This window comes from Cheilinus undulatus, linkage group 3 (assembly GCF_018320785.1).
Source record: "Cheilinus undulatus linkage group 3, ASM1832078v1, whole genome shotgun sequence".
Lineage (NCBI taxonomy): Eukaryota > Metazoa > Chordata > Actinopteri > Labriformes > Labridae > Cheilinus > Cheilinus undulatus.
In genome coordinates, this window is record NC_054867.1 from 28,212,935 (window position 1) to 28,229,889 (window position 16,955).

Genomic DNA, 16,955 nt, shown 5'->3' on the forward strand with positions numbered 1-16,955 from the left:
AAGGGGCATACCAGCTCTATCCACATGATTCTGGCCCAAAACCTGACTCCACCACCTCCTTGCTGACGTCACAGCCTCGTTGCAACATGATGACCATCCACCAACCAACCACTACTCCTCCATCTGGACCATCCAGGGTGGCACGGCACTTATCAGTAAACAAGACTGTTTGAAAATGAGCCTTCATGTATTTCTGGGCCCATTGCAACCGTTTCTGCTTGTGAGCATTGGTTCGAGGGGCCGAATAGTAGATTTATGCACGACTGCCTCTGGAGGATCCTACATCTTGAGGTTTGTGGGACTCCAGAAGCACCAGCATCTTCAAATACCTGTTTTCTGCTTTGTAATTGCATTTTAGCAGCTGCTCTCTTAATCTGATGAATTTGTCTGGCAGAAACCTTCCTCATTACACCTTTATCTGCATGAACCCATCTGTGCTCTGAATCAGCCACAAATTTCTTCACAGTACGATGATCACGCTTAAGTTTTCGTGAAATATCTCATGTTTTTATACCTTGCCCAAGGCACTGCACTATTTCACAGTTTCCAGCAGCAGAGAGGTCTTTTTCTTTCCCATATTGCTTGAAACCTGTGGCCTGCTTAATAATGTGGAACGTCCTTCTTAAGTATTTTTTCTTTAATTGAGCTCACTTGGCAAACTAATGATCACAGGTGTCTGAGATTGATTTCAGTGATCCAAAGAGCCCTGAGACATAACACCATCCATGAGTTTGATTGAAAAACAAAAAACTGAATGTTTATGACACTGAAATCCAATTTGCATAATAATGTGGAACGCGGTGTAAAGGACAGAATAATCAAGGTATATTTAACACAGCAAAAATAATTTCAAATACAGTCATTAACACATACCTATACTTGCAAATCCTTGCCTTAGTAAGTCACATTTTAAAGCAGTTGCAATCACTTTCCTCACACAGTTCAGACACAAACACCATATGATACCAGTGAGGGCAGCCTAGCTGTCATCTCAAAATTATTCTAAATATTTGATGTAGCAACACTAAAAGTTGTCCTACACTAAAAGTTGTTCTAAACCTTAGTGTTTTTAAATTGATCCAGTTCTGAGATGGTTGTACGGACTGAAATATTTATACTGGTGGTTTTCAACCATTTTTGGCCCAAGGCACACCCAAGATCAAGCTGAAATCTAAAGGCACACTACACCATATCAATATTGGTACAAAATAGCCTCCATCCTAGTTATAGTATACAGTTGTACAATTTCCCATAGAACAAAATGACTTGCTACAACACACACTAGTGTGTCATGCCACACCATTTGAGACCACTGGTTTATACACAGGAGAGAAGTCAGATAAGGGGGTAAGGGGGGTTTTACCAATGACTGCATTGTAAATAAACAGAATGCATGCTGCTTTCTACACTGACCCAACCAGGGTATGGAAATAAATGGATCAAAAGCCTTTGATAGATTTGTAAAGAAAGCAAAACATTCCTGATTTTTATCAATCGAAATTACAATATAATTTATTACTAAAGATGGTGCTGAGATTGTACTACGACCCCATCTAAACCCTTATTGATGGAGGGGAAAGAATTTTCTTTGCTAGGTAGGTGAGCGGTTTTTGACTTGCCACTGATTCTAAAGCTTTTACATGACAGAAAATTTTGGAGATAGGCTGATGGTGATTAGTTGTACTTTGGTCAACCTCTTTGAATCATGGTCAAATATATGTTGCTCTCCAAACTTCAGGTACAATCCTTTCAGATTAAAGATATTAATAATGATAGGTTTGACTATCAGTGGGGCAATTAGCCTTAAGAAACTAGGGTTATAGTTGATGGTTGAAAATGACCTGATTTGTTGACAAGGGATTATTAGTAAGATTTGTGTCATCCATGGATAGATAATTTATTTAAGTTAATTTATTATAAAGTGTGGCATAACCTAAAGTACATTGCAACAGCTGTTTTGGGAATAAATATGGAATAATTCTCTTGTTATGTGCATGTAGTTTACTGACAATCATGTGCTGTCAAAGCCAAAGAACCAGTCGTTTTCATGTTGTTGGCAGAAAGTTTGGACCTCCTTGTTGTGGCTTTTAGTGTTTATTTTTTAACTCAGTACTCTGTGCTTTTTAAAATGAGATTGAGTAATTTGTAATGAGTTACTTTCCACCCCTGGATAGTCTGCAGTCTCCTCTGTGTGTATGTGCTGCTGCCTGCTGGTGGAGCAGCATGTTACTTAACTGTTCATACTGACAGCCTGGTTAGCTGGCTGTCAACCTCACGCTTCGCCACACTTAGCTTAACGTTAAGCTAACCAAACATGTTAATGCGATGAAACTGGAAAATATTGATCATGGCTAACCTGTGGATCTCGTTAGCCGTCGTGGTTGTCCACAGCATCCTGTACAAACCCTGCGAGGGTGAGTAACTTACTGTTTGTCTGGTTCAGGAGCTCGGCACCGCTGCCATTATCGAGGAAAACTGCTAGCTAGGTTAGCTCGGTTAGCAGTAGCCTAGCCGAGAAACATTAAATTGAACTGTAGAGAGGAAACCAGGTCAGCCCCCCTGTGTGCAAACGCTGGACGTCTTTACACGAAAATGTCGAGTAAAACGCATCAAACATCAAATCTTACCATATATCTGTCGCTGTTGTCTGTAAAACAGTGGATAAAGGGTTTGTTTGTGAAGCAAAGCTTAGTCGGCTCAGTGATTGATTTCGCTGTAAACAGAGCTAACTGTCAGTCTCGTGCTTAGCTTTGAGACATAGACAGATGGTAGCCGTTTTGACTTTTTTGTTAAATTCCTTGATTTTGATATTTTTAAGCTTGTAATAGACCATGGATATGAAGCTAGTTTAATAAGTATGACACTGGGAAATTATTGTGTATCAAGGTTTAAAAGGGCTCAGATGTCGATGTAATAAGGATGCATGTCCTCAGATTACTCTTAGTAATATGATACCATCCGAATTCAGGCACAAATATGAAGATGAAACTCTCCTAATAACGATGCAGTATATACATTTGATAGACGAGTCCTTCATTCTTGTATTAAATGTCTACAGGACTGTGTCTTTGGTAGGTTTTATAAGTTTATCAGCATTTGGAGTAGACTGAGCGTGTCAGGTATATTCACTCATTATTTTCAGGAGTTATATAATATGTGCTTCACTTAGAGTGTTTTTTACAGTGCTCATAATATACTGGGACAGCATGGCTGTGTGACATGTATAGCATTCTTAATTATCATCCAGATTTTCTAAAGGTCAGGGTAAATTTTATTTGTTAAAATATGCAATTAGATTGTCTGCCTTTTACTTTGGTGCAAAAGGCTTTTAAAACCACTTTTACCATAAACATAAGATGGATTGCTACTGTGAAGAATTATTGTATAAATGGCAGATAAACCTCTTAAAAAATATTCTGTTTTTCTACAGCTCTTACAATTGTAAAAACAGCAAGGGTAAGAAAGTATTGAAGCCCAGTATGTCCCCACACCTTTTTTCACTTTTTTTCTGCAAATGGGTTAAGTTTAACTGTTTTCTGTAGGCACTGAGAAATTAACTCAGTATCTTCAAAAGCAATGTTGTTTTCTTGAGAGACCTACAGTGCCTTTGAAAAGTATTCACCCCCTTGAATGTTTTACCCTTTTGACAATTGTATAAATCAATTAATCAAAAAATGTAAACCAAAAAAAAAAAAAAAACTCTATAATGTCAAAGTGTAAACAAATTTCTTCAAAGTATTGTCCTAGGCAACAGTTGTTGTATGCAGAGTCTCTCCCATCTCAGCTGCTGAAGCTTGTAACTCCTCCAGAGTAGTCATAGGTGTCTTGGTAGCCTGTATTACTAGTCTCCTTGTTGCAGAGAAAATCAGTTTGTGAGGACGGCCTGATCTAGGCAGAATTACACGTCAGCATTCAAAATGTCCTTTTTGGTAGTTTTATTCAAGGCAGCAAGGCACAACGGACATGTTTCGACTTAGTCTTCCTCAGCGTTGTGACAACACCTTAAAAAAAGTTTGGAGGGTGCTCCTTTATTTGCTTTTTCTGAGAATTACACATGTGCCATAATCTTTCCATTTCTTGATGATGGATTTAACTGAACTCAGGGTGATGTTCAGTGCCTTGGAGATTTTTTGTATCCATCCTCCTTGGATCCCCCACTTAAACTTTTCCATAACATTTTCTCAGAATTGCTTAGAGTGTTCTTTTTGTCTTCATAGTATAATAGTAGCCAGGAATAATGATTAGCCAGTGACTGGACCTTTCAGACACAGGTGTCTTTAGACTACAATCACCTGAGGCACATTCTCTGCACTCAGGTGATCCCCATTTCACCAATTGTGAGACTACTAGCACCAACTGGCTGGACCTCTGTTGAACTAGGTCACTCACTTTAAAGGGGATGAATATTTTTTCAATCACTTATATGATATTACATATTTGTATTAAATTGACATGACTTGGTAGAAATCCATTTTTACTTTGACATTAAAGAGGGTTTTTTGTAAAAAAAAAAAAAAAAAAAACTAGCAAAACTAGTTGTTTTTACTGGACAATAAAGTAAAAATAAACCGTATTGTTGATATTTTTCTGCTAATGGCTTGCCACTGATTTATGGAAACATTCATTAAACTCAAAAGTATCAGATTTTCTGTGGAGAGACACAGCTGAAAAATGTGGTGTTGTTGCCATCATTGAATGGATCGGTTGAGTATTTTGAGAATGTTACAAAATATGAGAACAGTTCTCCTACAGCTGTCTTTGCATTCCCACTACCTGCACTGTGTAGCAAGAAACTTAACTGTCCCTGATATTCTCTTCATTGCTATGGAAAATGAATTTGAGGGTTGGGATTTAAGAGAGTTCATAAAACATGGATTTTCAGTCCTGTTGTAATCACACCCAAGGAAGTTATGTCAACAGGAGTTGTGTTGTGTCTGAAAACATATGGAAAAACAATCAGCTGCCCAGAAAACACCTTTGTGACCAGTCTGAACATCGGTTGTCTGTATCTTTGCTGTACATGGTTTGAGGATTTCTCCATCTAATGCATCATACAGGACTCTTGTGCGGTTTTAGACAGTCATCCTGATATGAACAGGAGTTGTACAACATTAATAGCAATGGAAAATCTGAAATGTCTCTTTTGAAGTTTAGTCAGCATTTTTCTTCCCTTTTTTTCTCTCTGGATGTTTTCCTTCTCATATGTGACTACCAGCATCTGTCAAGTAGGTGTGAGCATTATATGAGTCAGTACCAAAGATAATGTTGTAATACATTAACTCTGAATTTCTCGTTTGACGTGGACTACAGTGAAGTCCAGCAGCATGTACGCTCGTTTTTTTAACATCCACATCCAGCATTTAGGCTCTGGGATGGTCATCTTGTATAGACGATCCCCTTTGTCTATTTTGTCAGAGTTACTGAACTGTCACATCATGTCTATGCTTTAGTATCATTACTGGATTTAAATGAGGAAGTTTTGATATCTGAAATAACAGTTACTATTGCTCATTTAATCTCTGCTCTTAACATAATCTCTCCACCCATCCTCCCAGAGGCCCAGCCAAGAAAACACACCCCACCTCTCAACACTTCCTCTATTTCCTGACCACACTTACACCATCGTCTGCTTTTCTGTCCTTACCTTTAAGACTTCAGTAATCTGGAAATTCAGCTGCTTAAAGTATTCTTGCAATATTTGACCCTCTCACCTTTCAACAGACAAGCTAACTGTTCTGTACAAAAAACATGATTAGTAACAGAAAATAACCCACAAAATAATCCCTGACAGCCCATTACTATTAACTAACTTTAGTGTGTTTATATATTGAACGGTCTATTTTTTCTGGTGTAATGCACTCTGACGAAAGAAGATAGTCTATTAAGTTGGCCTGCCTTATTATTTTTCCCTATTTTCCTGTTTCTCCATCTCTGCAGCTCTTTGGTGTAACTGCACTACTGCCCAGTGTGAGAAGACTGGCTCCCGCTGTGAGACTGATGGAGCCTGCATGGCCTCCACTTCCTTCATCGATGGCCAAGAGCAGCATATTCGCATCTGCATCACAAGGGAAAAACTGGTGCCTCCTGGACAGCCATTCTACTGCATCGGTGCAGAGGGTCTGCTCAACATTCACTGCTGCTACACCGACTACTGCAACAGCATCGACCTCCAAGTACCCTCAGGTGAGAAATGTTACATAGTTCACCCCATAAACTTACATCGCCAATTTTTTCAGAGTTCTCTAAATGTTTGGCAGATAGATTCAAACAGACTGATCTCTGTCTGTCATATAACATACAGAAAATACAGATGAAGAAACTTGTCTGATGTACCTGAAGTACTATACAACTCACACACCAGCCAGTATAGTTTTCCTGTGTTCTGTTAGAGTGTCTGAGTGGGGGTTATTGTAATCTTATCTGAAGAATCTCTGTGCCTGTGAAATTTTTCTTCCACACTTTGGTGACTCATGGTTCCTGAGAAGTTTCCTGTGGTGTTTTGTACAGTGGAGTAAAATATTTTTAGAGGGAAGAATATTAGCTTGGAATATTATTTTTTACCAAAATGCATTTCTTAAGAAGTTTGGCATGAAGTTTAAACAGTTTTTTTCCTTTGGTAAGTGCTTTCAGTTCATTTAAAAATTTCTAATTAATTATGGACTTTGTAATTGATTCATCACAAATAATCACACGTCAATAATTTGAGAAAGATAATTGCTGGTAGATTTATGGATAATAGTAAAACAGTCAGAAAAGCATGCTTCTGAGTGGCATCAAAACGTTTTATTAGCATTTTAAACAGCTAAAGTTGAGAATGAGGACAGATTGCACACTTACTAGTCATTTTAGGATGGTGTTAATCTGTAGAATATGGATTTTATTCATAAAATTTAACAAATTAAGAGCGCAGAGAATTTTTACATGAGTTCCAAAGCTACTTTAGCTGGTTATGTGATGGCGTCAGAGTGATCAATCAGCATACATTTTAATTGCATTTTTCACACCTGTTAGTAATTAATTGAAACCAAACAAAAATTTTGACAGCACCAAAATAGTTTTTAGATATGTTCATGCCCTTTACCAGAGATCACAGCTCCTCATTTTTTCAGTGTCCTTAACTATGATAAGTGCAAGTAAAATATTTTTATGCAGCCATTGATCTCATCAACTAGACATAGCAAAAGTATTAACTTAATGCTAAATTGTGGAGGGGAAGCTCTGTTTTTGGGGGCCAAAGCCCCTTTACTATTTTTTAAGGACCAAAAACATTAAATGTGCAAATCACAGAAGGACTTGTTATTAAATAACTAAAACCCTTTGGAATCTTAAATAGTCTGAATTTATGGTGTGAAACTGTATGTATTCTAGTATGGCTTCAGTTGGTTATAAACTGGACTTTAACTGTATATAAAGTGTTATATAAAGTACTAACTTTCTCCTGCTCTATGAACGTCACCTCTGCCGATCTCACTGGACAATTGATTTTATTTTTCCGTTATCATAGACTTCAGTTCATATTAGCAATTAACTTAAAAAAATTGATACTTGGTGGATGAGACAATGCAGTATATCACCAGACAAAATATCCTAATACTATGCTGCCCGTGTACATGGGGTCCGACATGACCACTAGGCCATCTGTGGCTCTATAGACTGGTCTTTTATCTCTGATTCTAGATCAGTTAAGGAGAAAAAAAGGGTGAGATTGGCAGCCAGCACCAGACTGAGGTTGGCAAAAGTGTGACTTGTATAATGCTGTCTGGTATGAGGTAGGGGTGGGAATCACAGGGATACAGCACAGTGTGATGTGATGTGATACAAGGACACATTTCTACAATAATGCCACAATACGGTGATTAAGAGGTAGTTATTATTCCTAGACAATCATTTGATGAACTGAAGAATATGAATTGCTTTTAAAAAAATAAAAAGCAGGATTAATGTCTCTATTCACTACATTTCTCAAAAACTCTGAGAAATTCACAATAGGGTCTTTTTTATGTTGTTTTGTTATCTGTCTCTTATTTTTCTTTAAAGTTACGACACAGCCAGGACTGGGGGGAGGCTACGGTCCAGGTGGGACATGGGGGTTGGTGGAACTGGTGGCTGTGATCGCAGGGCCGCTGTTCCTACTCTGTCTGCTGCTGCTGGTGGTTGTGTTCCTGTATCAGTACCACCAGAGGGCGTACAGCCACAGGCAGAGGCTGGAGGTGGAGGACCCCTCCTGTGACCACCTGTACCTGGCCAAAGACAGGACCCTGCAGGACCTCATATACGATCTGTCCACGTCTGGTTCAGGCTCCGGTCAGTACACAACGGGATAATGGAGCTGCAGGCAAGCACTCATGTTTGTGTTTGCTCCTCTTTTGGCTGCTGCTGATGTTTGTTTGCTCTCATCTCCTCTGTGCAGGTCTCCCTCTGTTTGTGCAGCGGACTGTGGCAAGAACGATTGTCCTCCAGGAGATCATTGGTAAAGGGCGTTTCGGGGAGGTGTGGCGAGGACGCTGGAGGGGAGGTGATGTAGCGGTAAAGATCTTCTCTTCAAGAGAGGAGCGCTCTTGGTTCCGTGAGGCTGAAATCTATCAGACCATCATGCTCCGTCATGAAAACATCCTGGGCTTTATTGCTGCAGACAACAAAGGTGCAAACCTGTGACATCACATGCTTTCTACCAAAGAATAGATCAGATACTCAAGGCCAACTGTATATTTATTATGCAACTTTTCATGATTCTTAAGTAAACCAGTCATCTTTGTATTTCTGTCTTTTTTCCAGACAATGGCACCTGGACTCAGCTGTGGTTGGTGTCGGACTACCATGAGTACGGCTCCCTGTTTGACTACCTGAACCGCTACTCTGTCAACACTGAAGGAATGATCAAACTGGCACTGTCAGCTGCCAGCGGCCTCGCACATTTGCACATGGAGATTCTTGGAACACAAGGTAGTGTTTCTATAAATGGACATTCGTTTTTCCACGTAAAAGATTCCTCCACTTAAAAGAAAACAAGGTAGCCTCTCTAGTATGCATGTACGACTATCAAACGAGGAGCAGTCTTAGCAAGGGTGATTGAAACATTTCTGTGCATTTATTTATACATTTTAGTAGCTGCTTTGTTCGGAAGAAAATTGATGAATTAGTTTGATTTGGACTTTGGCAGCTTGGTTGATAGTGAATAAGACTCAACACAATCTCCAAGAACATAAAGTGAAATTTTTATTCGCTTTTTTGTCCAATCAACAGTCCAAAATTCTGAAATGTTCATTATCTGTCATAAAGAAATGACACAAATGGAAGCAAATCCCAACATTACGCAAGATGGAACCACAAAATTGAAAGGAAAATGCTTGAAAGTCACTGATTTCAGTTACTTTTCAAGAAAGATATCACCTCTTTAATTTTCTTCCTAACTGCAGTGGCTCTGCTTAGAGGCTTCAGCTCTGCTGGTACAATTGTTGATATCACTGCCATTAAAGACTGTTGTTTCACACATGGAGGACTGTTTTCTATAAAAACTTATGAAAACTTATAAACTTGCAGATCTTGTTCAAATTTTTCGCTTTTTATGCAACAAAAAATCCTTGTGTTTAAAAAGAGATGAGAATTCAGAAACACTTTTATGTTTTCTGCAGGCAAACCCGGCATCGCTCACAGAGACTTGAAGTCCAAAAACATCCTTGTGAAGAAGAACTGCACCTGTGCCATCGCTGACCTGGGATTGGCTGTCCGTCATGACTCTGCCACTGACACTATTGACATTGCACCTAATCAACGAGTGGGCACCAAGAGGTGTGTGTCAACAAACACCTGCTGTTACCTGCTGTTCTCTTATACAGACATCTTTGACATATCTCCTAGAGTACCTGCTAAATCTTTATATTTACAACATGGGCTTGTTCTTGTGTTTTCAGGTATATGGCTCCTGAGGTTTTGGATGAAACCATCAACATGAGACACTTTGACTCCTTTAAATGTGCTGATATCTATGCTCTAGGGCTGGTCTACTGGGAGATTGCACGCCGCTGTAATAGTGGAGGTGGGAGGGCTTTGTTTTCACTCCTGATGTTTAACCTGCATTTGTTTTTTGTTCAGTATTACAGTTGTGCTCCCTGCAGCTCTGATCTGACCTCCACACTGTCTTGTGCTCTCAGGTATCCACGAAGAGTACCAGCTGCCCTACTATGACCTGGTGCCCTCTGACCCCTCAATAGAGGAAATGAGGAAGGTGGTGTGTGACCAAAGACTACGACCTAACATCCCTAACTGGTGGCAGAGCTACGAGGTAGGAAATGATTAATTTTGACTACAAACAATTCTGGTTCCATTTGCTGTTTTTTTTTAATCTCTCATTGAGTTAAATACTTGTGGCAAGGTATAGAACAAGAGAGTGCAAAGAAATTTAAGCCGAGGGAACACAAAGGTAACATTTGAGTGTCAGTAATCACATTTTAGTCATCTATGGAGGCTCCTTAAATCATTCTGAAAGTTTTTGGTCTTTTCTTACATGGTAGAGGATCTTCTCTTGAGTATAGTTGGATTTTAAGTCCTTGAGCCAGTTTCTGTGTGAGGCAGGGATGTAAGATGTCCACTTATTACACATGGTCCCACCAATGATTTGTTCACCACAGGGCGGTGGCAAGTTTATGCTTACAGTCTGATACCTATCATGCTCATTCTGTCTAAAAAGGGAAAGAAGTAACAAAATAATTACAACTCCTGTGTGGAACTTCCAGTCTGAGTTGATTTTGGTGCCTTCTGTTGACAAAGCAATATCTTTTAGCTCTTTGCTGACCTTGTCCTATAAATGCATGTCATGTTTTTACATGAAAATCTCATCTCATTTATGAACATTTAAATGTATCTACATTTTTCCTAGCCCTTAGGATACTTGGCTTGAATTTAGGATATACTGGTGCCTTCTGTCAAAGCAGTAACAAGAAGCTCAGTCTTGATTATGAGAGCGATTCAGAAATAAAAATTATATGTGAGCATCATCTGTTACACTCAAAAAGGATCAATTCAATTCAACAATTTAATTAATCCCTCGAGGGGCAATTGTTTCCGAGCAGCTTGTACAGATAAAACAGATAAAACACACATCGAAACAGACAGCAACAATATGTGTAAACTAAAATACACAAGAAGACCTAAAAGATGAATGCTGATATAAATTAGGCTGACACATTAGTAAATAGACCTAAAAAAAAATAAATAATGAATATTCTATTAAAAGGAACTTTGAGGGTAAAAGACTTTAAGAGATACAAAAAACATACGAAAATGTGATGTGTGTATTCCTCTGCCTTCTACTAATGAGGGATGAGATTGCCTCAGATAAAATATAGAAAGATACAGTTACAAGAAAAAGTATGTGAGCCCTTTGGGATTTCTTGGATTTCTGCATAAATTGGCCATAAAATGTGTTTTGATCTTCATCTAAGTCACAACAATAGACAAACACAGTCTGCTTAAACTAATACCACACAAAAATGATATGTTTTCATGTTTTTATTGAACAAATCATGTAAACATTCACAGTGCAGGGTGGAAAAAGGACACAAACCCCTAGGCTAATGACTTCTCCAAGAGCTAATTGGAGCCAGGAGTCAGCCAACCTGGAGTCCAATCAATGGGATGAGATTGGATGTGTTGGTTAAAGCTGCCCTGCCCTATAAAAAACACACACCAGTGTTGAATTTGCTGTTCTCAAGAAGCATTGCCTGATGTGAACCATGCCTGGCTCAAAAGAGCTCTCAGAGGACCTAGGATCAAGAATTGTTGACTTGCATGAAGCTGGAAAGGGTTACAGAAGTATCTCTAAAAGCCTTAATGTTCATGGGTCCACGGTAAGACAGTCTACAAATGAAAGAAGTTCAGCATTGTTGCTACTCTCCCTAGGCGTGGTTGTCCTGTAAATGCTCAATGAGGTGAAGAAGAATCCTAGAGTGTCACCTAAAGACTTACAGAAATCTTTGGCATATGCTTACATTTGTGTTGACAAATCTACAATAAGTAAAACATTAAACAAGAATGGAGCTCATGGGAGGACACCATGGAGGAAGCCACTGTTGTCCAAAAAAACCATTGCTGCACGTTTGAAGTTTGCAAAAGAGCACCTGGATGTTCCACAGCACTACAAGCAAAATATTCTGTGGACAGATGAAACCAAAATTGACTTGTTTGGAAGGAACACACAACGCTGTGTGTGTAGAAAAAAAGGCACAGCACACCAACATCAAAACCTCATCCCAACTGTGAAATACGGTGGAGGGGCCATCATGGTTTGGGGCTGCTTTGCTACCTCAGGGTCTGGACGGATTGCTGTCATTGACGGAAAAATGAATTCCCAAGTTTATCAAGACATTTTGCAGGAAAACTTAAGACCATCTGTCTGCCAACTGAAGCTTAACAGAGGATGGGTGATGCAACAGGACAACGACCCAAATCATAGAAGTAAATCAACAACAGAATGGCTTCAACAGAAGAAAATACACCTTCTGGAGTGGCCCAGTCAGAGTCCTGACTTCAAATCGATTGAGATGCTGTGGCATGACCTCAAGAGAGCGATTCACACCAGACATCCCAAGAATATTGCTGAACTGAAACAGTTTTGTAAAGAGGAATGGTCCAAAATTCCTCTTGACCGTTGTGCTGGTCTGATCTGCAACTACAGGAAATGTTTGGTTGAGGTTATTGCTGCCAAAGGAGGGTCAACCAGTTATTAAATCCAAAGGTTCACATACTTTTTCCACCCTGCACTGTGAATGTTTACATGATTTGTTCAATAAAAACATGAAAACATATCATTTTTTGTGCAGTATTAGTTTAAGCAGTCTGTATTTGTCTATTGTTGTGACTTAGATGAAGATCAAAACACATTTTATGACCAATTTATGCAGAAATCCAAGAAATCCCAAAGGGTTCACATACTTTTTCTTGCAACGGTATATTCTTTGGATAACTTTATTTTAAAAGCAGATGTAGAGCCTGATCAGAATCTTAACATTTTTCAGTATGGCTTAAGGGTACAATTCTCACCATTAATTAGCATACTAGTTAGTAGCATACTAACTGCTTATTAATCATTATTAAATGTTCATTAGTACCTTTAGCTACAAGACCACAATTTATTGCTAATAAACTGCTAAGAGTTTTCCCTCACTTTAGTTTGGGGCACTAATATTAGCTATTAGCTAGTGTGAAACTAGACCTCACTTTACAAGGTGTCCACGGGCTTTTAGAATGTATTAAAATTTAATAAATCAATTTAGCCAAAATAAAGGCTTTTGTTGTAAAAAGTCTTCAATGCAAGACTATAAGGTCTGAAATTTTGTTGTTTTTTTCTTATAATAATCAAAAGATAATAATAATCAAAAGAGGTTGTAGGCTTTAAAATCAGAAAAGAGTAGTAGAAGTATCCTGAAATGGGACAGATACTTCTAGATTGTGGTACAACTACTTTTAGGGGCTAATGTTAAAAATAAGACCTTCCATTGTCAGCCATCTTAGATAGATTTTATTTAGGATTCTTTAAAGCGATTGAACTCTAAGGAACTTTGAAAAAGTAAAATATATGCAAATACTTAATTGTTATTATACTATTTGGGCAATATTTAAAAGTTTTAATTGCCTTGTGTTTTTCTCAGCAATTATTTGAGTTGATACAATATTACCACAACTGCATGAGGGATTTCATTTTAGTAGTTTAAGATATAATTTCCATCAGTTATCTGGGTTTATTTGGCAGCTTTATTTTCTCTCTATTTAAATGCATCACAATGCCCATTCAGGAACAGGCTATTTTAAAAGAGAAGGCTTTGGGTGTTTAACATTAACTAAACTTAATCCTTATCTGCTTGTTCTTCTTCTGTTTCAGGCTCTCCGAATTATGGGCAAAATCATGAGAGAGTGTTGGTATGCTAATGGAGCTGCCCGCTTGACAGCCCTACGCATCAAAAAGACCCTGTCCCAGCTCAGCGTTCAGGAGGACATTAAAGTGTGAGCTGAGTCAGCAGAGTTCTTAGAGAGAGAGCACTGATGGAGCCCCGACTCCAGACTGTACGTAGGATGCTGAGAGAGAGGAGCTGGGCTCTCTACAAAGAATGCACAAAGTCAGAGATTATGGTGAAGAGTCGCACTTTGTAAAATATGACTTCATAGACACTCCTTCCAGTTTTGAAGCCACTTGATTTCTGACAAACCCTACCTCGCTTACCCAGCCAAACTACCAAGAAACACCTTTCCTGTCTTGTCTCAGCTACTGCTGCCCTACCTGAACTTTTTGTCCCTCTTTAAACTCCATACTAACAGAACCTTTGGATTTCCTGTGTACTTGTATGCAATAGATAGCAGGATATGTAATTAACCAGTTAAGATTTTGAAAACCAGTCACTTGTATTTTGTCCAGGTCCAATTGATCATGGTTCGTTCGTAGTGAACAAACAGGATTTTTCTCTTTTGTATTTAAAAGGAGACTAGCGGGGAGATTTTTAACTTATTTTTTTCTTATTCTGTTGTTTAAATTTCTAGATATTGTTATAAGTATATCAGCGTTTTTGGGGTTCTTGTGCAGGTTTCTCTGTCTCCTGCAGCACACAGGCATGTTGTTCAGAGAACAGCTCTTCTGCTAAGACTGTGTGCTTTAGCTGTCTGCTGATTACCATGTAAGCATGTACAAAGCTGTTGAGGCAGTTTGTGTGAAAGCAGCATATTGACTTTTCACACAGTATTTTGAGACTTTAAACAACACTGGATTATTAGATATTATTTAGCCTTTGGAAAAACTGCCTGGAGCCTTCCCAGTGAGCTGTTGTGAACCTCAGGTTTTCCTCATGCTTACAGATCAACAACTTCCCCCCCATTTTCTCCTGTATAGAACAGTCTAAAGCAAAAATAACCCTTGAGGAATTTGAAAGCAAGGATGTATGGTTAAAGGTTGTGTCATGGAGAAGCAGCGACTTGATACTGAATGTTTCATCGTCTGTCTTCTGTGGACTTCAAATTGGGACACAAGTAGTGCTGAGCTAAAAGTAGTTTCTATAAATGTTAACATTGTTATCTGAATGCAGCCACTGTATCTTGATCAGACCACATCCTGCCATTAGAACCGGTGTTGATCCAGTCACTTGGATAAGCTGGTGTACAAGACATCTGGCCCTTGAAACAGCCAGTACAGTTCACACTGTACTTTAAAATGGGGAAATAGGCTTTCTTTGAAAACTCCCCTACAAACACTAACTCCAGGAGTCTGAATACTGTTTGTTTTTATTGTTAAAGCAATCTTCTTTTTTCCCTCAGGGTGCATTCTCCCTGGCCAAGTACAACTACTGCACATAATTTAGCTTTTTAAGGTAACACTTGTGTACATATGACAGTAAAACTTTGTTTCATGTTGATGCTTGGGTCATGTTTTAGATAGTTGAATCTTTTATACTGTAATTTTGGTTGTTGTTAAGAAAATGTAAGGCCTCTGTCTTGCAGTTTGTAAACAGAATTATGTACCAATGTACTTTCTGACCTCTGAAGTACAGTTACTGTACTTGTCGGATACACTGTTTCTGTTGACTTTGTCCTTTAGCTCTTTTCTTACTGCAGTGTTGGACTTTAATTGATGTTTCCCCCTCCCACCCTCCTTTCTCCACCTTACAATACCTCCTTCATGTGTATTCATACGAGGATTTTGTTCAAGCTAACATTGTCAAACCACTGTCTACATTCATCAGGAATAAAGGTGCACTTTGTCTTTAGCTGGATGCAAATTCAACAGGTACTGTTTGTGTAAGGTCTTTCCCATGTTATTTATATTGTATGCTGTGAGTCCCAATGGAAGCCTGAAAGGCCACAATGTGCACTACTACTGACCTCGCAGCACTGAAACCAAACTGTTCTCAGAATCATCTCCAGTCACAATGACCTTGAGTGTTTAAGATCACACCACTGAAAATGAGAATGTTTTTAGAAATCATGCCAATAAGTCGCTGTATACCTAAAACTGTAAAAAGAATCAAACCTCTTCTTTGGGAGAAGAAATGTTTAAACTAAATACTACTGAAATGTCTCAATGTGGTCCCAAAAATGTGTTTGACTAATAACTGTATTTAATAATCACTTGTTAACTGCACTGTATTGTTTTGTAGGATGTTTGAACAGATGGACCGTCCTAAATGCTGTTTTGTTTGTCTGGAAAGACTGGTGAGCCCTACTTTTTTGAAAGAAGGTTGAGTGTCCTAAATAACCTTACACTAAAGGGGTATGTGTGTTGAAATGTACCTGCTTATGATACACAAAAACATTGTGTATTTGAGAGTTTTAATTTTTTGCACCAAGTATCCATATGAAAGATTAGGAGTCAGAGAAATAAGGTTGTTTTAAAGGTTGTGACCACTGTAAAGTCTCTGTCCAGACATGGCAAAGACACTGCATCCATGTAGAAACCCCTTCAGGACTCTAATCATGTAACTTCGACTATAGAGTAATAATAAATGCAAATGTTTTTCTTATGTGGTGTCTGTTTTTTCAACAATCTGTCTTGGCAAATCTCTTACTAAAGCATTGATTAAAGCTTTGTTAAAGCTACTTTCATACATAAAGTTCAGACCCTCTTTGCTTTTTCAGTTTTGTTGTTTCAGCCTGATGCTACAGTCTTTTAACTTCTTTTTATATTCATGAATCTACACTAAGTGCCACATCATGACAAACCCAAAAAGCTGAATTTTAGTTTGGGCTTGTTTTTGTTTGTTTTTTTGCTCATTTAAGAAAAATAAAAATAATGACATATTTAAACCCTTTTCAAAAACACTTGAAATTGAGCTCAGATTCCTCCCATGTTTCCACACCTTGATTAGAGTCCACCTGTGGTCAAATAAATTGATTGGACACAGTTTAGAAAGGCACACACCTCTCTATAGAGGGCCCCACAGTTGACTGTATTTAAGAGCAAAAACCAAACCATGAGG

At 38.5% G+C, this 16,955-nt stretch overlaps 1 protein-coding gene across 1 annotated transcript; it reads left to right on the top strand.

Moving 5' to 3' along the window:
* The first annotated feature begins 2,257 nt into the window (after positions 1-2,257).
* On the top strand, positions 2,258-16,499 carry LOC121506989 (activin receptor type-1B-like). The gene is made up of 9 exons (XM_041783074.1): positions 2,258-2,414; positions 5,938-6,183; positions 8,038-8,304; positions 8,411-8,641; positions 8,776-8,943; positions 9,633-9,789; positions 9,912-10,036; positions 10,152-10,282; positions 13,877-16,499. Exons 1-9 carry the CDS (start codon positions 2,348-2,350, stop codon positions 14,000-14,002), a joined length of 1,518 nt encoding a protein of 505 aa, XP_041639008.1. The 5' UTR covers positions 2,258-2,347; the 3' UTR covers positions 14,003-16,499.
* The last annotated feature ends 456 nt before the right edge of the window (positions 16,500-16,955 follow it).